The sequence below is a fragment of the Sphaeramia orbicularis genome, chromosome 20 (genome assembly GCF_902148855.1).
Source record: "Sphaeramia orbicularis chromosome 20, fSphaOr1.1, whole genome shotgun sequence".
NCBI lineage: Eukaryota > Metazoa > Chordata > Actinopteri > Kurtiformes > Apogonidae > Sphaeramia > Sphaeramia orbicularis.
The window spans coordinates 33,695,169-33,723,150 of NC_043976.1; the positions used below are offsets into that span (position 1 = coordinate 33,695,169).

The window sequence follows — 27,982 nt, forward strand, 5'->3', positions numbered from 1 at the left end:
GAATAGAATAGAATAGAATAGAAAACAAAACAAAACAAAACAAAACAAAACAAAACAATACGTTAGAACAGAATAGAAAAGAATACAGAATAGAATAGAACAGAATAGAAAAGAATACAGAATAGAATAGAATAGAATAGAATAGAATAGAATAGAATGGCCTATATTATTATAGTGTGTGTAATGAAATCATACACCAGTCAGTGCAACAATATGAATAAAAAACCAGTACATCAGAAAATAATAGAGCGAATATACAAATTCCGAAAACTAAAAAGTAAAATAAGAAAATAGTTCTATTTGTATTTTACTTTTTGTGAAATTTAAAATTCTGAGTAGAATAAAATACAAATAGACATAAAATATGAAGACCCAATATTAACAGCACAAATAACCTGCACTGAATGTGTCATTACACCCTCCAACATGATTTAAAGTCATACACACCATGTGTTTCTTGTCCTCCTGGAAATGAGCGTTGACAAAGAGGCGCCCAGTGGCATAAACAAGTGAATTCTCCACATAGTTGACACACTTATCCCAGCGTGGGGTCAGAGAGGTGGTTCCTGTGGTCACCTGGTGGGAGGATGGGAGTCAGAGAGTCAGGGATACAACCTAGAACTGACCTTAATTAATGGGGGAAGATGGGCTGAGAAATTCCACGATTTTACATATTTTAAACTATAACGAAAGGTTAGACATATACCATTACTTATATTCTCATTGTGTTGTATAATTCATTCAGAGCTCCCTCCGTGGGTTTGAAATAGAAAACCTTACGACTCAAAATGACTTAACTTTCCCACGTCTTTAATTATAGATGTGAGAATTTCAGGAGCTTAAAGAGGGAATGTTTACATGAATCATAGAAGGTGTTTACATGTTTACCTCATTTAAAGCATGTAAGTATAGAGCACTAAATTCAGGCATAAAGTAGGAATGCATAACATAAAAGCAAAATAAAATTCCATCATAGCCCATAAAGACCCAGTGCTACTTTTGTGGCACTTCCAAAATAGTTTTTTCTCTATATTTGACTTTTTTAAAAGTGATTTATCACCATTTATTATAATATTATCTTCTGCATTTTGCATTTTTTCAGTGAAAATCAAGTATTTTCCTGTATTTAATTCACTGATAATGTAGATGTTCAAAAAAGCTCAGACTAAAGTTGAGGGTTGTTATATAAAAAAAACACAGAAAACTGAAGAAAATGTGACTTTTTCAGTAAAATATAAACACTGTCATTGATCCAACTCCATGGGTTTTACTTGCGAATCAATGTTGTAGAAGATGGCGATGTTTCCACGGTAACTATGGAGCCTCTGAGCATCCAAATGGATCATATTTAATGACCATGAAAAGATGAAAAACTGCCTTAACGCCAATTATTTACATGTATTGATGGCATAAATAGATCAACACGTATTAAACATTTTAAATCAGTAGATGGTTTTGGTCAGGTTGCTGTTTGGGTCTTTAAGGGTTAATATTTTATTTTCAATATACAGTATTCTGCAAAAGTCTTGTAATTGTAATGTCTGTAAAACATAATTTAAGTTTTAACACAGGAAATTTTTGTGATATAGCATTAGATCCTGTTGTGATCAAATAAAAATGTGTTTAGTATTTGTGCATATTTCTGGTGTGAATTCCATTTTTCCAGGAAATAATCTTTTAAAAAGAAACAAAACCAATAAAAAAATTGCCTTTTTAACAGTATCGTGATATATCGTATCGTGATTTATATCATATCACCAGATTCTTGCCAATACACACCCCTACAGACATAGTGAAAGGGAATAAATATCACGTAAATGCTATTGTTTACCAACCCGAGCATAGTCCAGGTATCTGTAGAGAAAACGGCGGCTCAAAGTGGTGATTCTGGAAAAAACTGTCCTCCATTGTACGTAGTTAGCTACAGTCCTGAAGAGACAGAGAGGAGAGACTGACATTAATTAAATGCCTATATGTGTAATCTCATTATATGCTGTAATATACTTATAATGAGAGGCCCTGAAGCTCCGGCGTGTGCTCATCACTCTGTGTGTGTCATGTCTAGTTCAATGTGTGTGTATGTGTGTGTGTAAACCTTGGATCCGTCGTGTTAATGAGCTTGAAAAGTTCCTTGAAGTACTGAGGAGCTCGGACGATAACGCGTTCAGAGGAAGAGATGGAGAGCGGCGGGTCGGTCTTAGACTTCATGACAGCTTTTACAAAACCCACCCAGTCGAACTACAACAGAGGGAGGAAGAGACAGGAGTTAGAAAACAAACAAATGTGAAGAGGCAACGTTGTATATTTGCAGACAAATAAAACAAAAATGTATATACAGGAGGTTAAAGTCATTATTACCCCGTCCCCCGAAGCGGAGGCAAGGGGGATTGTTTTTAGTTCTGTTTGTTTCTTTGTTTGTTTGACTGTTAACACTCTAGCAGCAAAACTATTGGTTGAATTCATACCAAATTGGGTTTATAGATTGCCAGTGACCCAGAATAGATCTCATTACATTTTGGGAACTGTAGGTCAAAGTTCACATATTTTATGAATTTTTAAAATCTTTTTTTTTCCCCATTCACTTATGATGGGCAAAATTTCAAATGTCTGTAGCAGCAAAACTATCAGTTGAATTCATACCAAATTGGGTTTATATATTGCCAGTGACCCAGAATAGTTCTCATTACATTTTGGGAAAAGTAGGTCAAAGTTCAAATTTTTAATGAATTTTTTTAATCTTTTTTTTTTTCCCCATTTACTTATAATGGGCGAAATTACAAATGTCTGTAGCAGCAAACCTAGTGGTTGAATTCATACCAGATTGGGTTTATAGATTGCCAGTGGCCCAAAATAGATCTCATTACATTTTGGGAACAGTATGTCAAATTTCACATTTTTTATGAATTTTTAAAATTTATTTTTTTCCCCATTTACTTACAATTAGTGAAATTTCAAATGTCTGTAGCAGCAAAACTATTGATTGAATTCATACCAAATTTGGTTTATAGATTGCCAGTGACCCATAAGACACGTCATTACATTTTAGGAAAAGTAGGTCAAATTTCAAATTTTTTATGAATTTTTAAAATCTTTTTTTTTCTCACATTTACTTATAATGGCCGAAATATCACATCAATTTTGTTTCAATTTACTTCAAACTTGGCACATATATTGATGAAATTGATATGCTGACATCAGCACATGCATAGACATGATGACATCAGCTGGATTGATGCCAAAATAAGCTACAATACATGCGAGGGGCGGGGTTTGTTGTGCCTGGCACCACTTGTTAAGTCATTTTTATCCTTGCAAGTGATTGACTTGAACCAGATGTAGATTGATAAAATATGAAATAGAATATTAGAAAACAACATCAGTTTTATATAAAATTAAACTCTATGTAAAGGGTGTCAAACATATGGCTCGTGGGCCAAAATCAGCTCGCCAAAAGGTTGAATCTGGCCCGTGAAATGCAAAAATTAACGATTAACGATAAAATTAACTATCAAATGTCAAAAACACTTCAATTCAGGGGCCACATTCAGCCCCATTTGTTCTCATTATCATCATAATAACCTGTAAACAAGTGGTGCCAGGCACAACAAACCCTGCCCCTTGCACATATTGTAGCTCATTTTGGCATCGATCCAGCTGATGTCAGCATGTCTACATGTGTGCTGATGTCAGCATATCAATTGCCTCTATATATGTGCCAAGTTTGAAGTAAACTGAAACAAAATTGATGTTTTTATAGACAGTTGAAATTTTGCCCATTATAAATAAATGGGGAAACAAAAAGATTTGAAAAATTCATAAAAAATGTGAACTTTGACCTACTTTTCCCAAAATGTAATGAGATCTATTCTGGGTCACTGGCAATCTATAAACCAAATTTGGTATAAATTCAACCAATAGCTTGGCTGCTACAGTGTTAACAAACAAACAAAGAAACAAACCACAGCTTCGCGGGATGGGGTTATAAGAAAAAAAGTCCAGGCGGATCATTTTAGGCTAAGGGTTTAAAGGGTTAAGTGTTATGAAGTACTAAGTGTGAACTTCCCATGCATTTACGTTACCTGTGGAATGTTCTGTTGCAGGTAAGAAAGTGGGTGTCTGTTGTACATATTCTCACTGGTGCGATTTTCATAAGGAATCAGGATCTGCAAACACAGTAACAAACTAGATGACAACATTACACTGACTTGTCTAAGCCTGTCAGATCATTCCTATACATTAACCACAATATTGTTTTATATCTATCAGACTTGACATCTTTACATGAGCCAGTTTGGTCTCGAAGTCAAGAGCCTTTTCCATCTGGGTCAGCGCTGCTTTCTCCGGAGCGCCCAGCATGACGGCTGTATCCACCATCAAACTCAGCAGGGCTGCACGGTACTAGAGAAAGACAGAGGAGAAAAGAGAGAGTGACACAGTATGTAATGTTTTGTGGTGTATTCTGCAACTCTATTACTGCCAGCAGGCTGTTTTATACTGACATTTACGGACAAATAATAGATGAACGGCAAAACAAAGTGAATTCAAGGCCTACTATAGACTGTATGGTAAGGATTCTTCCAAATGTTGTATGTTGTAAATATGTATATAGTCTGTATAGTTTTTTTTTTTCTTTTATATTGATTGTTTTTTTGTTTTGTTTTTTTGCACTATATTCATGCATGTACACGTTCTGCCTTGCACTTTATTCTGTTGCTGCCTTGACCATTGAATTTCCCCATTGTAGGATCAATAAAATCTAATCTAATCTAATCTAATCTAATCTAATATGATCTAATCTATCTAAACTATTGTAATCTAATTTAATGTCAACTATTTTGAACTATTCTATTCTAATCTAATCGAAACTATTGTAATCTAATCTAATTTAATCTCAACTATTCTAAACTATTCTAATCTAATCTAATCCAATCTAAACTATTGTAATGTAATCTAATTTAATCTCAACTATTGTAATCTAATCTAATCTAATCTAATCTAAACTATTGTAATTTAATCTAATTTAATCTCAACTACTCTAAACTATTCTATTCTAATCTAATCTCAACTATTCTAAACTATTGTAATCTAATCTAATTTAATCTCAACTATTCTAAACTATTCTAATCTAATCTAATCTAATCTAATCCAATCTAAACTATTGTAATGTAATCTAATTTAATCTCAACTATTCTAATCTAATCTCAACTATTGTAATCTAATCTAATTTAATCTCCACTAATCTAATCTAATCTATTCCAATCTAAACTATTGTAATGTAATCTAATTTAATCTCAACTATTCTAATCTAATCTAATCTAATCTAATCTAAACTATTGTAATTTAATCTAATTTAATCTCACCTATTCTAAACTATTCTATTCTAATCTAATCTCAACTATTCTAAACTATTGTAATATAATCTAATTTAATCTCAACTATTCTAAACTACTCTAATCTAATTTAATCAAATCTAAACTATTGTAATCTAACCTAATCTAATTTAATCTCAATTTTTCTATTCTATTCTATTCTATTCTATTCTATTCTATTCTATTCTATTCTATTCTAATTTAATCTCTAGTCTCAGATCACTTTAATTGAAAATAATCACATTTGACATTCAAGCATATTTCTCTATTTGCATCATAAACTTCATCAACAACATCACAAACAGTTGCTGCTGATTTTTTTTTTTTTTTTTTTTTTTTATCAGATTAATAAAATAAAATAAAAATAAAATAATAAATGTAACTTATACAAAAAAGCGAGACTTAGGAAACATGACTTGATTCTCAAAGATTTTTCAGGTTTGATGGTTTCATTAGCTCTGGGTTTCAATCTGTTTTTAATTTTCAATGGATGCAAATCTGTGTTAACAAGACTATCTGCATTTCAACATCATCCTAAACAACCAAACCTGTCACCTCTCAACCAAATTTCACCGTTACTATGGCAATGGACTATACTGCCTGGTGTCATGTAGAATACTGACCCCATGGAAATCTGACCCCCGGGTCACTTTTCTATATGGAATTGTGACCCGCGGGTCAATTTGCTAGTATGGAAAACTGACCCATCCCATAGAATTTATATGAATATATGAATTTGTACTGTATGGTAATGTTCTAAAACATTTCTGTATCATAATAAGCTGAAGGCGAGACACAGCAGGTGAATAGGGTAACATTTCCTCAGTTGATTACTTCCACAAGTATGAAAAAAAAGGATTACAAGTTTTTGAAATGTGTATGTTTAACCCTTTCATGCACGAATTATGAGAACCTTAATCCAAATTTTTTCCTGAGTGTTTTTATTCCTCTTTGGGCATGAAAAAAAAACAATGCGATTGAAAATTTTCTTCTGAAAAATAAATAAAATAAAAATAATTGTAAAAAATTTTAAAATACATAAAAAAAGGATAATGAAAAAAAAAATTCTTTTGAACCTATTTTTCATGAAGTTGCAAAAATGTCCACTCAGCTGGACACCACACGTTTAATTTTTGACGCACAGAAACATGTATTTCCTGATAAATTGTGTGAAAACTATTGGGAGAGCTTGTGATTCTGGGGGTTTATGCTCAGGGGAGATCTACATAATGTTACCAATTCATGTCAGAAAAGATATGTGGTATCTTAAAACTTTAATAAAGATATGTGTTAAAAAAAAAAAAAAAAAAAAAAAGAAAGGGAAAAAAACAAAACCAAAGAAAAGAACAAAAAAATCAATGAAAAAAACGAGAGCCCAGCTGTAGAATAGCTGTCCACTGAAGTGACCACTATGCATGAAAGGGTTAATTATACAAATTAGGCATAATCTCATTAAATATGCACAATGTTGCATACATTTTTGGTGGATAGATCTGAACATATGATAAAGTCAGGTGCAAAAATCTTTTTTCATTTTGTTCACACATAAGATGAATAAAAAATTACAGAGGGATTTCAGGATATCTGTTTTCATTACCTTGGAAATAAAAGTATACTGCCCAGAGCCTTAAAAAAAATCAATTTTTAACATATTTTTTGGCTACATGTTGACTACAAGTTTTTGAAATTTGTATGTTTAACTATGTAAATTAGGCATAATCTCATTAAATATGCACAATGTTGCATACATTTTCGGTAGATAGAGCTGAACATATAATAAAGTCAGGTGCAAAATTATTTTTTTGTTTTGTTCACATAAAAGAGGAAAATAAAATTACAGAGGGATTTGATTTCAGGATATCTGCTTTCATTACCAAGGAAATCAAAATATACTGCCCATAGCCTTAAAAAAATAAATTTTCGCCATATTTTTTTTATTAAAATGCCACATGAATCAGGCCAGGAATGATTTATTAACAAATCCCTCTGTAAATATCTTCAGAATACTGCTAAGTGCGTAACTGGAAAGTCTGGTGTACACAGGTGCTACATAGACTGAGATGTTTCTACCAGAGTGTGGCAAAAAACTCGGAATTTAAATATTTACATAGAAGAATTCAATGCATTTCTATAGGAAACAATTGTATTACTAGTAAATACTACTTATCACTACCACTCTCACATTTACACCTATGGGTGGGTGGGGTTGATCAAGCCCACATCTACCATCGCCTCTGTAATACCACTGAATACTGATTACCTGCTACTGGATTCTGGTCACATTCTGCACTGTCAGTTCTCACAACTGCATTGCATGATGGGATATTTAAACTATTCATGGTGTCCAGTCAAATATGTATAGACTGAAGATGGAAGATTCTCATCTCCATGTGTAATCATGTCACAGCCTTGGAGAGTCTGATCTATTGGAATGGAGTTCCTGAATGAACCACTATTTACTAAAAACTGTTTATTTTCTAATAATCCAACGAACTGTGATGATCTTTAACGTTTTATTCATAGATTAGCAATTTATGGTGCACTAACATTAATAAAATGATCGTTTTGGGAGAAAAATGTCATTTACAGCAGCTTCCCAGTCTCTTATGAAGCCGAACTATGGAGCAAACACATAACTTTTTGTAGATTTAAGTCAAATTGACCCGTCTTATACTGAATTTGTGTAACTTTGATGGAAAAGTAGTAGGAAACGACATATACTTGGTTAGTTTTAGTGGCTTGCCAAAAAAGCTATTACAGTCTACTCTTGTTAAACCGCCCGCCGTTATACCGCCATTTTCGCTCGCCGCCGACCAAAACCATTGCACAAAAATCCCCAATGCATTATTCCATTAGCTACCGCCATTTCCGCCTATCGCCATCTGCCAGCCCAGTTCCATGCACAAACAACACTTATACCATTGATTTCCCGACCGTTATACCGCCAGCGTGATTGCCATCGAGTACACATAAATTTTAAACAATGCACTGAAACAAACGCGCCAGACGCTGATCGCGACAAGCTACGAGTAGGTCTACGGAACGGCCACCGTTCATTTATCGCAGAACACTCAGTAGGTCAGGATGTCGGGAAGAGGACGTGGGATTAAGCCAAAGCCTCAAGATAATGGGGTGTCATTTCCCGACACGGTATAATAATGCTTAAAATGTTTCCCCACTTTAAATGATCCCTTACAACATAACAGAATCAAGATTTATTTAGAAACGCAATTAGAACGGGTTAACGGAGGCAGCATAGACATCATATAGTGAAGACATGCACATTATGGACGCAACCCGTTGTAACGCCATTTTCGCTATACCGCCAATTTGGCCCTGAACGGAAGTTGGCGGTATAACGAGAGTAGACTGTACAAGGAACTGGGGAAAGACAGAACCACCAACAAAGGACCAATGGATCACAATTATTGAAGAAATATATACAATGGAAAAAAATAACTCAAACTGCGACTACAAGAAGCACAAATGGACAAAAAATGGAATAAATGGAGTGATTACAGAACCCGTAATGATGGAGGACTGAATAATGTGGATGTAGTGTCGTGTAGTGTACCCAAGCATGGTCTGTGTGTTTGTTTTTTGTTGTTTTTGATGACTGTATGTCTATAAAATTTTAATAAAAACATAAGTGAAAAAAAAAAGATTCTCAATTTTAGAATGTTCAGCGATGATACGACTGGCTAAATAGTAATAGAGGGAATGCAGATACGTCACTTCCCCTCTAAGTCAGACTGAGTGGCAAAAACAAACCGGCTCAACATGGCGGAGTATAGCAGTAACTACAGCGAGACTGGGAAAAATGTGGAATATAACATGAAATTAAAGACAACTGGACTGGACATGGATCCATACAAGCTACCAAACAACAAGTGGTCTATGAACATTGATATGTGGCCGGAAATCACCTATCCTGTCATTTATATGAACCTGATTTCAACACCGGGAAAATACCCAATGCAAAGGCTGAAAGCATACAAAAGACAAAGAGTTGTTGACATCCTCGTCATCGTTAATTAGACAATTACAGCTGGTGAGGGCTTTCAATTCAACATATTATTGTTTTTGAGGTTTTCTGTCAGTGCAGATGTATTTTCTTGGCGGTGATTTCCAAGGTAAAGGCCCAGCAGTAGTGCTCATAGTTCACTACTGATTTACTGGAGTTGAACCCTTAGTATTGACCCAAGTGAGTGGATGATCTACTGGTACTGTGGAGATTTAAGTAGAGTTAACATCAAATACTTGATACAACACATCTACAACAGCTTTGTGCTAGAGTACCCCCTTATTTGGAAAACTAGGTCAGCCTCAGTTTAAGCTAGTTTACAAATCATGTAGAGCACAAGGTTCAGAATCACACAATTGAAGACAAAAACGTTTCAGTTATGAAATATAGAACTAAATGACAGATGCTAACATTAAGAGCTTTACTAAGAAGTAACGTTAGCCAAAACGATATGTAATTTAAGGTATGATTTTACGCAAGAATACAGCATAAATTAACGTTAGCTGACACAAATCCAGGTTTCGTTGCCTGGATTCCAGTGATTTCTACGAATTGCAGCGATCCATCTGCTTCTTCTGTCTTTGGCTTTAGGTCGCCACTAAAACGATAGCTCCGAGTGCTTTTTAAACCTGTTTGTGCAATCAATGGCACAACAGCTCTTCCCCATTTTTAGCTTACCGGCCGACAAGCCGTAAGCTATTGTCGTCATGCAGAGTCTGTCGTCATCTGTCGTCCGTTACAAAACTTTCAATTGTCTTCTCCGAAACTACAATTCCGATTGACTTCAAACTTGGTATACAGCTTCTTTGTGATGATGTCAACAAAAGTTAGTGAAATTATTTGGATCCGGATCTGATTCTGGATTTGGTACCACTTTGAAAAATGTCCCCATTATAAGAGACAGGAAGTGGATCGATGCAATAACTCAGTAAATATAAATGATATCCAGTGTAAATTCCTACAGTCCAGCCCTGATGGGGAGATGACCAAAACATAATGTCCACATGCTGATCAGGATCTTCTTCTGGATCCGGGAACTTACGGAAAATTTAACATGGGCTCTTATGGGGAAAACATTTCAATCGTCTTTTTCTCCGAAACTCCAGTTCTGATTGACTTCAAACTTGGTATACAGCTTCTGTATGATGATGTCAACACAAGGAATTGTAATTATTTCAATCCAGATCTGATTCTGGATTTGGTGCGACTTTGAAAAATTTTCCCATTATAACAGATAAGAAGTGGATTGATCCAATAAATCAATAAGTATCAATGATATCAAGGTGGAATTAGAATTTTTTACAGATCTGATTGGAATATGACCAAAACATGGGCTATTTCTGTAATATAATAAATACACAGAACTGGGTGATAATAAATGGCATCTGGATACATTTCCCAAAGCTTTTAATTTGGCCGGTAAGCTACAGGGCCATTGGTCCTATTTTTTCGATTGTTCTAAAGTTTTCGCAGTATTCAAGCCAAAGCTGCTACTCACCTCCCTCTTTCTGCTACTCAGTGGACGTAACCAAGGCAACTTCCGCTAGCAGTGACGTCATGTGCATACCCTCTATACATGTGATCGGAACTTAAGCTAACTAGCCTCAGGTTAGCCGATACATTCTCATTAACACTGAAACTGTCCAGAATACAACCTTTAACCCCTAGTCCCAGTACTTTTGGTCCAATTCTTTCTGACTGCAGTATACACCATACAATTCACATACTACTGGCTTCACACTGCGGTTTAAGACATGCTAAAAAAATGTTGCATGCTGTTTTAGCCTACTAATTAGGATGCTAGTGTTGAATTTCCGTCTTTCCGCCCTCGTCTTTTCTGACATCATATTTCCAAGCTCTGAAAACCTAACATTTCAATCATTTCAAAACCACACACTCGGCATCTCCTTCCGAATGAGCCCACAGCCCACATTTGGACCACGACCCACCGGTTGAGAAACCCGGCTCCGTAGGCTGTGAGGGAGTTCCACTGAGCCAGTACATACTTTCTTTTTACACTCAATCAAGCTGCTGTTAGTAGAGCAATCAATATTTGTCGCCCCTACAGTTAACCCTTTAAGTGCTGAAGTTGCAATATTACAACAAGCGACAAAACTGAATGAAACAGACCAAAGCTCCTGACAGAGCTGTCAAATTTTGTTACCACCACCCACCATAACCCACCCACTCAAATAAGGATATATATTTAACCCTTTCATGCGTGAATTATTAGAACCTTAATCAACCTTTTTTTTTCCTGAGTGTTGTTATTCCTCTTCAGGCATGAAAAATAAAACAATGTGATTTAATTTTTTTTTTTTTAATCAACCTGTTTTTCATGGAGTTACAAAAATGTCCACTCAGCTACACCATGAATTTTATTCTTGAAGCAAAGAAACATGTATTTAAAGCACAATATCATAAAGTGTTATGAAAACAGTGAAATGAAACCATGTTTAATGCAGCTAATCTGATGTTTTCTCACATTTTAACGTATTCTAATACTAGTTATTACTCATTTCATGGAGATAATATGCAAAAAATAAATATTAACAATTGATTTCCACTCAAGAACCAATCAAGAACAGCAAAGTTACAATAATGGTATGAAATGCAGTTTATGAGGTGATGCATAAGTGTCCACTGTGTTGGTTGATATGGAACTAAAACAACAAAACCCATGAATATACAAGATTAAAGCTGTAGAGTAACTGTCCACTGTAGTGACCACTATGCATGAAAGGGTTAACATATATCCTTAGTGTCCAGCCAGGGTCACAGTGCAATATATATTTATCTCTACTGTTTCTTGGTTGGTGACATGCTTGTTTTTATTCTGTATATATATTTACACTTTCTTTTCTTTTAAACTGTTTTGCACTACGCACCACTAGAGAGTTGTCTCTGTTAACCCTTTCATGTATACTGGTCACTACAGTGGACAGCTATTCTACAGCTACAGTTTTCTTATATATTCATGGATTTGTTTGTTTGTTTGTTTGTTTGTTTGTTTTTGCACATATCTTTATTAAAGTTTTAAGACACTACATATCTTTTCTGACATGAATTGGTAACATTGTGTAGATCTCCCCTGAGCATACTCTCACCCCCAGAACTACAACCCCCCCCAGTTTTCACACAATTTATCTGTAAATACATGTTTCTTCGTTTCAAAAATTAAATGCAAGGTATCCAGCTGAATGGACATTTTTGCAACTTCATGTAAAATAGGTTCATAAGATCATTTTTCTTATTAGTAGTAGTAGTAGTATGTGCTTTTTAACTTTATTTTTTGTTTTTTATATTTTTTTTTGTTTATTTATTTATTTATTTTTCATGAGAAAATTTTTAATTGCATTGTTTTTTTCATGCCTAAAGAGGAAGAAAAACACTCAGGGAAAAAAAATCTTGATTAAGGTTCTCGTAATTTGTGCATGAAAGGGTTAATTTCGTTGTACATATGTATAATGACAATAAAGGCATTCTGTTCTATTCATTAAATGGTGGACATGTACCTCTTCAATCCTAACACCATTCTAGGGCATGTTTCTACTCAAAGTGAAGAAGAAAATCCAGTTTAACCCATAAAGACCCAGAGCTACATTTGTGCCAGTCCCCAAATCTTTTTTTTTTTTTTTTTACTCTAGTTTTAACTTTTCTTAAGTGATTTATCCCCATTTGTTCTAATGTTATGCTCAGTATTTTGCATTCTCAAGTTAAAATCAGATATTTCCCTACTTTTAATTTACTGATCAGGATTGATGTCCACAAAAGTTCAAATTAAAGTTGAGGGTTATTACATCAAAAACAGAGAAAATGGAGGAAATAGGGACTTTTTCAGTTAAATCTCTCATTATGTTAACATAAACCCAGTGTCTCCATCCACTGTCATCGATCAAACTCCATGGGTTTTACTGGTGAATCAATGTTGTAGAAGACAATGGTGTTTCCATGGTAACTATGGAGCCTCTGACCATCCAAATGAGTCATATCTGATGACCATGAAAAGACGACAAACTGTATTTTACACCAATTATTTACATGGATTGATAGGATTAGTGGATCAACAGGTATCAAACTTTTTATATCGATAAAATATTTTGGTTGCTGGTGTATGTTTGGGTCTTTCTGGGTTAATGGCGTGGTCCCGAGCTGGTTCAGTAAAATAAAGTTTATTGTTGTTTTGATGTTTGTTTTATGTATGTCTGTATGTTTGATGTATGTTTTAGTTTTGATAGGTAAGAACAGATTTGGCTACTCTGCTGCGTGGCTAAAAAACTACTATAACCTACTGTATTTTACTTTCTACTAATGCTTAAGTTAATTCATTTTAAGGATAAGATGACAAAAAAACAAACACACGAAGAAAACAGCCATGTAAATATATTCAAAGTTCAATTTTACTGAGGCCGTTTCTCAAAATCAAGAACGTAGAGTACGGTCTTGCAAACTCGGCGAGTATGGTCTTGGTAAGAACGGCCCCAGAGAACAGACTTCCAAACCACGCAAGTCAATCTGTAATTGAACAGCTGTGTACTTGTGAACTTATCTCCCTCTCTCTGCTGTATTTCTGCCATCTGCTCCCAAACGTATTTTCCTCAAATCACCGCAATGTCACTCGATTTGATTTCAATACGCTTGTACTAGTTCTTACATGTCATTTATACATTTTGCATATTTTTCAAAACTCTAATACATTTCGTCTTTTCAGCCGGACCCAGCTGCCGGCACGAACTGCATCTTGGGAATTATTTCACAAGCCAAGTCTACACGAGTCACCAACCAGTGCATTCTTGGTTTAAGCTAGCTGACAAGAACAACATCCTGGTATTCCATGCGTTCTTGGTTTATGCGAACTTGCAATTGGAACAGAATAGAGCTGCAACCGATTAATCGACTCAAAGTGATCCAAAAAAATCATTCAACCACAATTCTCCTGAATCAAAGCTTTGTTTCCTTCATTTCTCTGCTGTTAAACATTTGTTCCACTGTTGTGTTTCACACGGACACTTACTGTGACGCACAAAGAAGCTTCAATTCAGGAAAACTGCAATAGAATATTTCCCTTCAATCAATTCGAATTGATTAATCGAATCGTGAATTTTTCCAATCACTTCAAGCACCTAATCGATTAATCGGTTGCAGCTGTAGAACAGAACTTGGGTCGTGACTGATGACGTTTCACGAGAACGTGAGAACGGAAGAACAGGCAAGACTGCGTATTGAGAAATGGCCTAAATGTTACAGAATCTAATATGGCCGCTGCTCTGTGATATCACAATATGCAAATTAGATGAGTACATTTACTCCCATCATAAACTTTGCATCATACACAATATTTTTGCCATTTACAGTATGACTTTATCTCTAACCACTTCCAAGATACAGCTTTTTTTTCTTTATTTTTTTCACATGTATTTATTGACATTTTCTTCTTGTAACCAAGACAACAATTTACAAACAAACAACAAGGCACATAGAGAGTATATACAGGGTGGGGAAGCAAAATTTACAATGAACATTTAGTTGTTTTTTCTCAGCAGGCACTACATCAATTGTTTTGAAACCAAAGATATATTGATGTCATAATCATACCTAACACTATTATCCATACCTTTTCACAAACTTTTGCCCATATGAGTAATCAGGAAAGCAAACGTCAAAGAGTGTGTGATTTGCTGAATGCACTCGTCACACCAAAGGAGATTTCAAAAATAGTTGGAGTGTCCATAAAGACTGTTTATAATGGAAAGAAGAGAATGACTATGAGCAAAACTATTACGAGAAAGTCTGGAAGATACTGTTAAAGAAGGATGGGAGAAGTTGTCACCCGAATATTTGAGGAACACTTGCGCAAGTTTCAGGAAGCGTGTGAAGGCAGTTATTGAGAAAGAAGGAGGACACAGAATAAAAACATTTTCTATTATGTCAATTTTCTTGTGGCAAATAAATTCTCATGACTTTCAATAAACTCATTGGTCATACACTGTCTTTCAATCCCTGCCTCAAAATATTGTAAATTTTGCTTCCCCACCCTGTACATAAAGAGAAATACAAAATACACACTCAAAGAAACAACTAATAATAATATTATAGAAAGAAAAAAAACAATCAAATAAATCAGCTATAGCTTTTTGAAATCTTGATATCAAAATTGGATAATTTTGGAAAAAAAAAAAATCCTAAAGCACAGGTGTCAAACATGTGGCCGGGGGACCAAATCTGGCCCGCCAAAGGTTCCATTCTGGCCCGCGGGATGAAAGTGCAAAAATTAACCTGAACAGTCCAGGTTGTCCAAATCATTTTGGTTCAGGTTCCACATACAGACCAATGTGATCTACAGTCAAAATAACAACACAATAACCCATAAATAATGAAAACTACAAATTTTCTTTGTGAAAAATTTTGTGGAAAAAATGTAAGTGAAAAAAATAAGATTATACTGTGAAAATATTTACATTTACAAAACTACTTTTTCCACAATAAAACGCAAATAAATACGTAAAAAAACCCAAAGATGAACAACCCGAAATGTGCAATTTGAACAATATTCTGCCTGTTACTAAATGTTTTGTGCATTTATGGATCCACTGTGATCTGTAGTTGTGTTAATAATAACAGATGTAATATTGTAGAAATTGTTCAAATTTTAGTTCCAAACTCCAAAATTTTAACAATATTCTGCCTGTTACCAAATATTTATGTAACACTGTGTGTAAATGTACATGTATAAATAATAAGTCGAGGCATAATATTGTTAAAACTGCACTATTTTTTCAAATGAAATTTCTGTTTTTTCAGGTTATCCACATGTTTTTTTTGTAAAATGTAAATATTTTCATAATTGAATTGGGGTTTTTTTGTACTAAAACAAAAAGAAAAACTTGGATTCGTCATTATTTGTAGGTTAATAAGTCATTATTTTACTGGCCTGGCCCGCTTGACATCAAATTGGGCTAAATATGGCCCCTGAACCAAAATGAGTTGGACACCCCAGTCCTAAAGGGTCACTTTGTCACATTTAACCCTTTGAGTACCAATAGACACTCCTGCTCTAAATATATAAAACCCGATCGCTGATGTTTCATGTGGATTTTTTTCCCCCTCTTCAGCTATTTTTCACTCAAGCAAAAAAAAAAAAAAAAAAAAGGAAATAGCTCGTACAAGATGAGGAATTTTGAAATGACAGGGGGTGAAAGATGACGCAGAAACTCACCGCCTTGGCAGAGGAAGTGTTGGTGATGTAGTCTTCCCTGGAGGGCAACGACAAGGACGCCTGATCGAGCTACATGAAGACAGAGAGCACAGGTGCTTTAACTTCCTCTGCTGTAATAAACCACAGCCTTCTACTGTGTAACTGCCGGTTGTTTTGTATCGTTCGGTCCAGAGATTACATTTTTTCCTGCACATAAGACTTGAAGTTTGATTTTCTACCTAGCAGGACATGACTGCTATTTGCAATGTACTAAAAAAAAAGTTCAATTTCCAGGAGGTTCTTTTTAAGTTGTTTTTTTTTTTTTTTTCTGTGAATTGAAATGGAGATATCCCACACTGAGTCATGCATGTGCAGAACAGATTAGAAGATTGGATATTCTGTGTTTTATGATTAGTCTGTCATCAGCACTAGAGGTAATTACAGCTAATACCATTTAACCATTTTATTTTCATCCCAATAAATGTCAAACAAAATAAATGAATTAAAAAATCTGCTGCTTTGGCTCAGATATTATGACTTTGATTGCTTAAATGACAGATAATATCATTGAAATGAGACAAGAACATTTATTTGCTTACTAATACATATTATTAATCCTCTTTAATTAATTATGTGGAATGCTGAATGTTGTCCAGAGTATATGATGATTTTTTTATGTGTCTTTTATAGTTTTAGTGACACTGTTTTTTTTTATGCTGCTTTTTTTTTTTTTTTTTAGATATTTATGCAATCAAGGTTTTTATTTTATATTTTAGCTTTTATACTCTTTTATATATATTATTTATAATTTTTTATGGCACCTAGAACGATTGCACTGTTTTTAATTTCGTTGTACCTGTACAATGACAATACAGACATTCTATTCTGTTCTATTCTATTCTATTCTATTCTATTCTATTCTAACTATTGGTGAAATACCATTGAATTATATATGGGCTATTTTCTTATTTCTTTTTTTTCTTCTTTTCTATTTATCTTATTTAGGTTAGGGTTGGATGTACTTATTGTGATGATGATGATGATGATGATTATTATTATTATTATTATTATTATTATTATTATTATTATTATTAATAAGAGTAGTATTAGCATTAGCATTATTCGTATTATATTGTCTTTGGTTCTACATAGAGAAAACAGCAAAAATCAATTCAAGGCAAAGTAATCCACATAACCAATTTAATACCTAAATTGATGATGATTATTATTAGCATTATTAGCATTATTATTATTAGTAAGAGTAGTATTAGAATTCGCATTAGCATTATTAGTATTATATTTTCTTTGGTTCTACATAGATAAAACAGGAAAAATCAATTCAAGGCAAAATAATCCACATAACTAATTTAATACCAAAATTGATGATGATGATCATTATTATTAGCATTATTAGCATTATTATTATTAGTAAGAATAGTATTAGAATTAGCATTTGCATTATTAGTATTATGATGTCTTTGGTTCAACACATAAAACAGAAAAGATCAATTTAAGGCAAAATAATCCACATAACAATTTTAATACCTAAATTGATGATGATGATTATTAACATTATTATTATTACTAGTAAGAGCAGTATTAGTATTAGCATTAGCATTATTAGCATTATATTTTCTTTGGTTTTACACAGGTAAAACAAGAAAAATCAATTCAAGGCAAAATAATCCACATAATCAATTTAATACCAAAACTGATGATGATGATGATGATGATTATTATTAGCATTATTAGCATTATTATTAGTAGTAAGAGTAGTATTAGTATTAGCATTAGCACTATTAGCGTTATATTTTCGTTGGTTCTACATAGATAAAACAGGAAAAATCAATTCGAGGCAAAATAATCCACATAACCAATTTAATACCAAAATTGATGATGATGATAATCATTATTATTAGCATTATTATAATTAGTAAGAGTAGTATTAGAATTACCATTTGCATTATTAGTATTATAATGTCTTTGGTTCTACACATAAAACAGAAAAAATCAATTTAAGGCAAAATCATCCACATAACCAATTTAATACCAAAATTGATGATGATGATTATTAACATTATTATTATTACTAGTAAGAGTAGTATTAGTATTAGCATTAGCATTATTAGCATTATATTTTCTTTTGTTTTACATAGGTAAAACAGGAAAAGTCAATTTAACGCAAAATCATCCACATAACCAATTTAATACCTAAATTGAACTTGGTGCAAATGATTTATTATAGATATTTTTTGTATTTTTTTCTGTCCGATCTGATTCTTAGACACCATCTAAAGAATTTTACAGCTCACCCCGATGAGGCAGAACGTCTACATTACATTTTTTTAAAGACATACTCTGTTATCAGTAAGAATATCTGTGATAGTTTTAACATTTGAAAATCATTTTAAAAGCTTCATTAAAATTTGACTTCATTATTGATCTTGAAAGCCAAAATATCACGTAATAACAAAATTATTTTATTTTTCATTATTAGTCTAAATTGTAAAATCTAACGTTAAGTATTACATTTTTACTTCAAATTAATCTAAGTATAAGTTATAATTCTCCTGCTTGTATTACTAATGGTTTTATTTTCATATGAATACTGTGTTTCTATTCATACTTGAGCAGCAGGTTGAATGTGGTCTGATTATAGCCTGATTATTTTTAGTAAATTTCACCAATTAAAGGAGGTAAAAGAGACTATTGTGAACCTTCTTCTAATACGCCTCCTTAAGTGCTTCTTACGCCTCCTTGTCACATCCTCAAATCACATCTAAACGTCTGTGGGCCGGCGTCTGACCTTGATGATGTAGCGTGTTGAGTTTCTGTCGTCAGGGGAGACGTAGAGTCGGATCAAGACGCTCTTGCTGTGCTGGTTCCTCATCTCAGCCAGAGTCTTCAGCAGACTCCACTGGGCCTGAGACCACTGGTAATCCCCCCCCAGTCCATCCCCGATGACCGGCCACCGGAACTCAGGCTGTTTGAGGGTTTTCAGCATCGGTTTGGTGTCCAACTCTTCCAATATAGCTGTGGAAGAATAATCACAGAAGATAAGAAGCTGAAATTATATCTGGTAAAAACACTATCTTGTAAAATATAAGAAAAATATTTATACTCTTTGTTCTGTTTGCAGCAACGCAGAGGAAACAATAACACTGGGTTACAAAAAAATGTTTTTTGCAAGTTGTCTAGATTTTTTCAACTGAATTAGGACCATTTTGCACCGCTAAATCCCAAAATGACATCTGTTTTTCCTCAATCAGGTCAGGTTTTTTTTGCTAATTAGATTTAGAAAAATTTGATCTTCTCACAAAATTCATTACAGTTTTGTGACTTTATCGGTTGATTTTTTTTATATAGTTCTCACCCAAAATAGGTTTTAAGAGAAAAAAAAAATCATTTTCTAACAGAATGTATTTATTATTTATTATGTATTCCCTGCAGATGTAGCAGAATACGTCAGGCTTATTTTTGCAAGATCTTCTAGTCGAAGCCATTTCATTCACCTGTAATATTAAAAAAACCATTAATCATAAATTGACAAAAGTAAAATCTTCAGAACTCGTTTATTGCAAGAAATATGAAAGAATTTTGTATCATATGATGTGAAAATGCCCATAAATGTAAGCAAAAATGTTAAAAAGCCAATATGTAGCATAGTTCAGAAAGTTGACCTGATTGAGCAAAATTAATGTGATTTTTGGATTCAGTACACCAAAATTATCCTAAATCAGCTCAAAAAACTTAAACAATAAATTTGTTGTTGACCAATGTAATAGTCCCTTTTCCATTGACCCTCAAATTGCGCAAATATAACTTGCGCATAAAAATTTTCCAGTTTTCAAAAAAAAAAATAAAACCAAAAAAAAGGGAGAAAAGTAGTGAAAATGGACTTTGTTGACCTCATATGAGAAAAACAAAAGGACTCACCAGAACAAGACAGAAAAAAAGTGATCTTTAATCACATGTATGTCTCTAGTCGCTTTTCCATTGACCCTCAAATTGCGCAAATATAACTTGCACATAAAAATTTACCTAATGGAAAAATGACAATTTCGCCAAAAGTCTGATTTTTCAATTAAAAGTTTTTGTGCTGGCAAGAGGTGGTTTTTCGGGCGTAGCGCAAATGGTAAATCAAGCAAAACTGCAATGGAAAGACCTTTTTTCACAACTAGAGTCAGGTGAATTAAAAAACTGGATGTTGACGTACGTTACAAAGAGGGAAGAAGAAGAAGAAACATGTCGCGGTATGTGTGGACACACCAGGAAACCCAATCATTTTTTTAATTTAGTACGAGATAGAAGGGTGATATATAATAATAATAATGAATATATCTGTAAATCAACACCATATTTACGTTTGTTGCCATGTTTATGGAATGACTTCTCATGTCATCTCGCGATAATAAATAAACAAATCATCGCATTTGTAATTTAATGGGAAAACCGACATTACGCACTTCTGTTTTTTCAGCATTTAGTAAATATCAGTAAAGTTTTGCGCACATGTCCAATGGAAAAGCGACTATCATGTCATTTATTTTGAGATTGCACCTACTCACATGTATTTTGGATTGATTTAAATGATTTCAGAAATGCCAATATTGACCCTTCATGTAAATTGAACTTTCAACATGTTTTATTCGGCCTTTCACAAATTGATAAAATAAATCCAGAAAAAAAGATATATTACACTGGTCAACAACAAATTTATTGTTTAAGTTTTTTGAGCTGATTTAGGATCATTTTGGTGTGCTGAATCCAAAAACCACATTAATTTTGCTCAATCAGGTCAACTTTCTGAACTATGCTACATATTGGCTTTTTAACATTTTTGCTTACATTTATGGGCATTTTCACATCATATGACACAAATTTTTTTCATATTTCTTGGAATAAACGAGCTCTGAAGATTTTACTTTTGCCAATTTATGATTAATGTTTTTTTTTTAATATTACAGGTGAATGAAATGGCTTCGACTGGAAGATCTTGCAAAAATAAGCCTGACGTATTCTGCTACATCTGCGGTGAATACACCATTGTACCTAACAGGAATCAAGTCACAAGTTTCATAAAGTGTGCTTACCAATCTTATTTTGGTATTAAACTTGGTGACCAAAATAAAGTTTGGGAGCAGATTGTGAGAAGATCAAATTTTTCAAAATCAAATTAGCAAAAAAACCTGACCTGATTGAGAAAAACAGATGTCATTTTTGGATTTAGCGGTGCAAAATTGTCCTAATTCAGTTGAAAAAACCTAGACAACTTGCAAAAAACATTTTTTTGTAACCCGGTGTTATCAACCTTTTAGTAATTTTTGCCAAATTTCACATTTATTGCACTAAATTTGCACACCAGCATTTAATGAATTCTGAATGTGCATGGACTATAGAAGTCTCATAACTTTGATAATGCTCATGTATTTATAAGATGGACTCTTTATAATAAGAAATTTTAGGATTTCTGCCTCCCCTTGCACCTTCACTGTTTAATTATGTCTTTGATCAATGTTATCGTTATGGATAAAATAATACTCTACTAATTCGTCTAAAATAAAGAAGGGTCAGTTCAAGTGATCAGTGTCTTCAAGGAAGAAAGTTTACTGGAGCTCCAATAAACGGGTACAGAGCAGAAAGAGGCTGAGGCTGTCTATCTGAGAGTCCCAAGAATCATCTGAGTTTCTGTGTCTTATACCAGAACTCAGAGATAAGTCCTCTCTGAGCATCTGTGAGATCTCAGTTTTACACCCCCCCCCCCCCCCCCCCCTTCCAAGTGTCACACTGGTTTGTGGCCTTAACACAACAGATAAGAAAGGTCATAAAAGGTTAAGAATTTACAGGTGCCATAAACTACAGAGAAAGTCATCCACTCTTATGTGGTCTATGCGAAGACACAGGGAATAGATGTAAAAGCCTATGTGACAAATAGAATACATGCAAATATACAGGGGTTGGACAAAATAATGGAAACACCTTAAAAAATCAACAAAATATAATTTAATATGGTGTAGGTCCGCCTTTTGCGGCAATTACAGCCTCAATTCTCCGAGGTATTGATTCATACAACTTGTGAATTGTTTCCAAAGGAATTTTAAGCCATTCTTCAGTTAGAATACCCTCCAACTCTTTTAGAGACGATGGCGGTGGAAATCGACGTCTTACTTGAATCTCTAAAACTGACCATAAATGCTCAATAATGTTGAGGTCTGGGGACTGTGCCGGCCATACGAGATGCTCAACTTCATTAGAATGTTCCTCATGCCATTCTTTAACAATTCTAGCTGTATGGATTGGGGCGTTATCATCTTGAGGTGAAGGTGTTTCCATTATTTTGTCCAACCCCTGTATATAGAATACATGTAACTTCCTCTACATTATGTGCAAAATTAATCAATCAATAAATCAATCAATCATCTCGGGCTTAATATTGTTAAAAATAACTGAGATTCAGTAATGTAAAAGCATTCATGAAGTTGCATAAAATGGAAATAAAGTACAAACGCAAATACCCAATTTACCACAGGGATCACTAAAATACTCTGATTCTGTTTCTAAAACACGTCAAATACCTTTCGAGTAAAGTGCAGAGCTTCAGTAAATGTATTTCACCAGATAAAGTCATTATAGAAACTGAAATAAAGCAGTTGCAGTAGCTAAGGGTATGCTAATCTGCTAATCTATGCTATGCTACATACATAGATTAGCTTTATATGTGTGGAGTATGTGTGCCAGACTCACTTTCATTCATGCAGGAGTGGTAAAGGATCTTCGCTTTTTTTATGGCGTCCAGTTCATCAGGGTCTGAAGGAGCTTCTAACAACTCTGAAAGCAAAGAATAGACCATTTCTCATTTCTGACAAATCACTATACCACATGAATTCACCAAAATCATCAAATCGAGACATTACATCACATCACACAATCAATTTACCTGCTTATACAAACAAGGAAACCTGCATTTGAGCCTGATTTTTCATGTTTTTCTTCCTCATTTTGTTTATGTGACAACATTTTTATATTTCTTCTTTTTTATTGCACAGTAAGCATTTCAGTGTACAATTTGTCAACGACTTTTGTGCACATGACAAATGAAAAAATACACTAAAGATGGATAAAAAGCCAGCACAGAGAGGAAAATTCAACAATATGAAGGTGTCATTTCAATCATACAATATCTCACCTCGAACCTGCACATGTTTGGTTTTCTACCGCAGACATTTTGACTTGTTATTGCAGAAAAATTGCCTTTAATTAAGATTTCATGGTGCTAAATTATGGAACACTCATCTAGACATTATAGATACCTCTACATCAGTATCTATTTATAGGAACAGACTAAAACATAAATTGATGTCAGAATATTTGCTTTGTCTCACTCAACCCAAGGTGAACTGGTAAATGAGGTCAGATAGCTGAACCTATTATGTTTTGTTGACTGTAAAATTATTTTATTTTAGTCTTAGTTCATTCTTTAGTTTTTATGGGCATGGAGTTTTATAAGCCTTTTTGTTGTCTACCTCTCCCCTGCACATTATTTTTTGGTCTTTGCATGTATTTTGGTAAGGGTTTTTTTGTGTTTCTTTTTTATTTTAAATCCACATTGTATTAAACTGTTACATGCTGAATAAATAAATAACTACAAAAGCAGTCGGAGAGCGCAGACCTCCACCAAGGCAGATCACTCCCCCCCTGAATCACCACCAAAATGTAATCATTTCATCCTTGTGCCAGTATCAACATTTCCTGAAAATGTCATCAAAATCCTTCCTTAACTTTTGGAGTTATCTTGCTAATAGACAAACAAACAAACAAACAAACAAAAAATCTGCCCCCCCCCATCACCACCAAAATTTAATCATTTCTTTCTTGTGCCAGTATCAAAATTTCCTGAAAATTTCAACAAAATCCGTCAAGAACTTTTTGAGTTATCTTGCTAACAGGCAAAAAACACAAACCCCGATGAAAACATAACCTCCGCCGTTCCTTGCCAGAGGTAATAAATAAATAAAATGCATAGGTATAATAACACTGGGTTACAAAAAAAATGTTTTTTACAAGTTGTCTAGGTTTTTTCAACTGAATTAGGACCATTTTGCACCGCTAAATCCAAAAATGACATCTGTTTTTCCTCAATCAGTTCAGGTTTTTTTGCTAATTTGATTTTGAAAAATTTGATCTTCTTCCAAAATATAATAATTAATACCAAAGTAAGATTGGTAAGCACACTTTCTGAAACTTGTGACATGATTCCTGTTAGGTACAATGGTGTATTCATCGCAGATGTAGCAGAATACGTCAGTCTTATTTTTGCAAGATCTTCTAATTGAAGCCATTTCATTCACCTGTAATATTAAAAAAAAACCATTAATCATAAATTGGCAAAAGTAAAATCTTCAGAACTCGTTTATTGCAAGAAATATGAAAGAATTTTGTATCATATGATGTGAAAATGCCCATAAATGTAAGCAAAAATGTTAAAAAGCCAATATGTAGCATAGTTCAGAAAGTTGACCTGATTGAGCAAAATTAATGTGGTTTTTGGATTCAGCACACCAAAATTATCCTAAATCAGCTCAAAAAACTTAAACAATAAATTTGTTGTTGACCAGTGTAATCTGAGCCTAACTGCCTGCATTCTACAAACCTGCATCAGATCCAGGGTTTTTAGTTTGTTGATGAACTTCTGGGGCGAATTCATGGAACGAATCCATCACTAATGTTAATAAAAAAAGCATTTGGAGAGCGCAGACCTCCACCGAGGCAGATCAGTGGGCCCCCATGGCCCTCATGGCCCTCATGGCAACCCCCCCCCAACCATCACCAAAATTTAATCATTTCTTCCTTGTGCCGGTATCAACATTTCCTAAAACTTTCATGAAAATCCATCCATAACTTTTTGAACTAGAAGCACTCGGAGAGCGCCGACCTCCGCCAAGGCTGATCAGTGCCCCCACCCCCCCCACCCCCCCCCCCCCCCCGTGGGCCCCCCCACCCCTGATCACCACCAAAATTTAATCATTTCTTCCTTATCCCTTATCTTATTTTTTTTAATTTAATGCAGGGTTTCTGCAGGTATCAGCAAATCTGATTTAATGCTTTTTAATGCCACTTTAAACAAATTTAATGCCCATGTCCAAGTGCAGACACAGTTTATATGTAGTTTTAAGACAGTTTCACTCCCTCTCTTCAAATCCAAACTCAAAACCCATCTGTTTAGGACCGCTTTCTCTTTGTGACCACAATTGTGTTGTCCAATTTTTTACCTGCCTTTTATTTTTTACTCTGCTTTATTGCTTGTTTTATATTCTCCTGTTTTACTGAACGGTGTCCTTGAGTGCCAAGAAAGGCGCCTATAAATAAAATGTATTATTATTATTATTATTATTATTATTATTATCATTATTATCATTATTATCATTATTATTATTATTACTATTACTATCATTGTTATTATTATTATTATTATTATTATCATTTTTATCATTATTATTATTATTATTACCGTTGACAGGCTTTAACCAGGTTCTGAACAGTTCCTCCTCCAACCACTTCTGCTTAAACTTGCATTTTCTCATTTTTGCGACATTTGCTAATATTTCCTCTGCTCTTTCACCACAGTATGAGCACGTTCACAGCACATTGCATTCCAAGCATCCAGTATTGTTGGTCATAAAAAAATAGCTGATTACAGGGTTTGACCTGTCAATCATCACACTATACTTCCGATCAAAATTATTAAATGTTTATAGAATCAAAATAAATCATGAATAACAATGCTTTTTTTCCCCATCAAGTGTATTTAACTTTTTAATGCCTCTGGACATCGAATTTAATGCTTTTGAATGCCATTTAAGGCCTTAATTTTCACAAAATCTATTTAATTACTTTTAATGCTTTTTAATGACCCTGTAATGTTTATCACTGCATTTGTTTTTTATTGATTGCTGATTATTGAATAAGCAGCTACATATAACAGCACTGGGGTTCAACACGAATTTCCTTAAGGGGAGAATAACATGTATCGTATTGTATTGTGTAGTATCGTATCATTATCATCTCTTTTTTTTTTTTTTTTTTTTTCACAGATCATAGTGGTTGTAGATGCTTGTTTTTATGTTCAGTTAAGGATATATTTTGCTGAAAAATTCACTGTTTCTTTACTTTTCTCTCTTCTGATATAATAGCCTTTGAATTTACTCTGAACTTTAATGAACATCTACATGATCAGTAAATCAAAGATAGGAAAATACCTGATTTTCTCTGAAAAATGCAAAATATAGTGGAAAATATTATAACAAATAGGGATAAATTGCTCAGGAAAGGTTAAAAGTAGGGCGAAATTCATCTGAAAGCTATCACAAAAATAGTTCTCGGTCCTTGAGAGTTGAAATAATCTTCCAATGTTTAAATTTTAATTAACATTATGCTTGGGTCATCTCAGTTTGACAATGAATCACCTCAAGTCTGCATAAAACTATATACAAACCCAACCTCAGTCCCACAGTTATAAATTAACTATGTTATTGCTGAAAACTGCTTCTTTCTTTGCCGTTTCATGTCGTGTTTACACCTTTCACTGAGTCGAGTAGAAGTTTTTGCTTTACACTGATCTTCCTCGTTTTTTTTTTTTTCTCTCCTCACTCAAGGACGCCGCTGGAGTGTGTGTGAGCGTAAACACCTTTGAGTCGGATGTCGACGTGCTGCCGCAGCCAGGGGTAGATACCATACGAGGACGAATCTTCAGGGATCGGGTTCTCCTTCAGCCATCCCCCACAAGCGTAAGTGTAGAAGTCATCGCAAGGGTTAACAGATTGATCCAGTTTACTGAGAATAGACCCAGCTGCAAAGAAAATACAACCATATGAGACCAAAAGGAGGTGTAACTGAGTTATTCTACACTTTAACTATGTACTACTCACCTGCCTCAATGCATTCTGGGCTCAGGCAGAACTCCTCCTGACTGGATTTTTGAGAGACTGGAAAACAGAGTTGATCACTGAACTGCAGCTGCATGCAAACACTCTTAAACAAACATATACAAATGCACTATTAGTGGTGCAGCACACCAGCTGTTTTGCCTAGTGTAAAGTTATATATAATTTGTGTGGGCATTAAGAGACTAAACAAGGATGGAAAGAACATGTAGAATGAAAAAAAAAAAATTGGACTTCTAAACATCACCCTTCCTCTCTCCATCCACTGTTAAAGATTGTGGTTTTTCTTTAATTTATATACAACAAAAACAGACAGGGCTGTACACATGTGAATCACAGACAGATGAATGTATAACGTAAATACAAGTAACAAAAAAGACACAGATTCTGAGACGCAAACCAGATGTTCAGCTCTACTACAAACAGAACTAGACTCAATACAAAAAGTGTAAAA

At 34.0% G+C, this 27,982-nt stretch overlaps 1 protein-coding gene across 1 annotated transcript in view; it reads right to left on the reverse strand.

Annotated features, from left to right (window-relative positions):
• LOC115411251 (phosphate-regulating neutral endopeptidase PHEX-like) overlaps positions 1-27,982 on the reverse strand; it is a 73,429-nt gene that overhangs the window by 34,494 nt on the left and 10,953 nt on the right. The window contains exons 2-11 of the mRNA XM_030123297.1: positions 27,514-27,570; positions 27,273-27,434; positions 23,333-23,416; positions 19,395-19,621; positions 16,610-16,678; positions 4,282-4,398; positions 4,080-4,163; positions 2,096-2,238; positions 1,836-1,929; positions 448-576 (exon numbers count right to left, since the gene is read on the reverse strand). Of these exons, the coding sequence (XP_029979157.1) occupies positions 448-576; positions 1,836-1,929; positions 2,096-2,238; positions 4,080-4,163; positions 4,282-4,398; positions 16,610-16,678; positions 19,395-19,621; positions 23,333-23,416; positions 27,273-27,434; positions 27,514-27,570 (1,166 nt within the window). The remainder of the gene's footprint in view (positions 1-447; positions 577-1,835; positions 1,930-2,095; positions 2,239-4,079; positions 4,164-4,281; positions 4,399-16,609; positions 16,679-19,394; positions 19,622-23,332; positions 23,417-27,272; positions 27,435-27,513; positions 27,571-27,982) is intronic.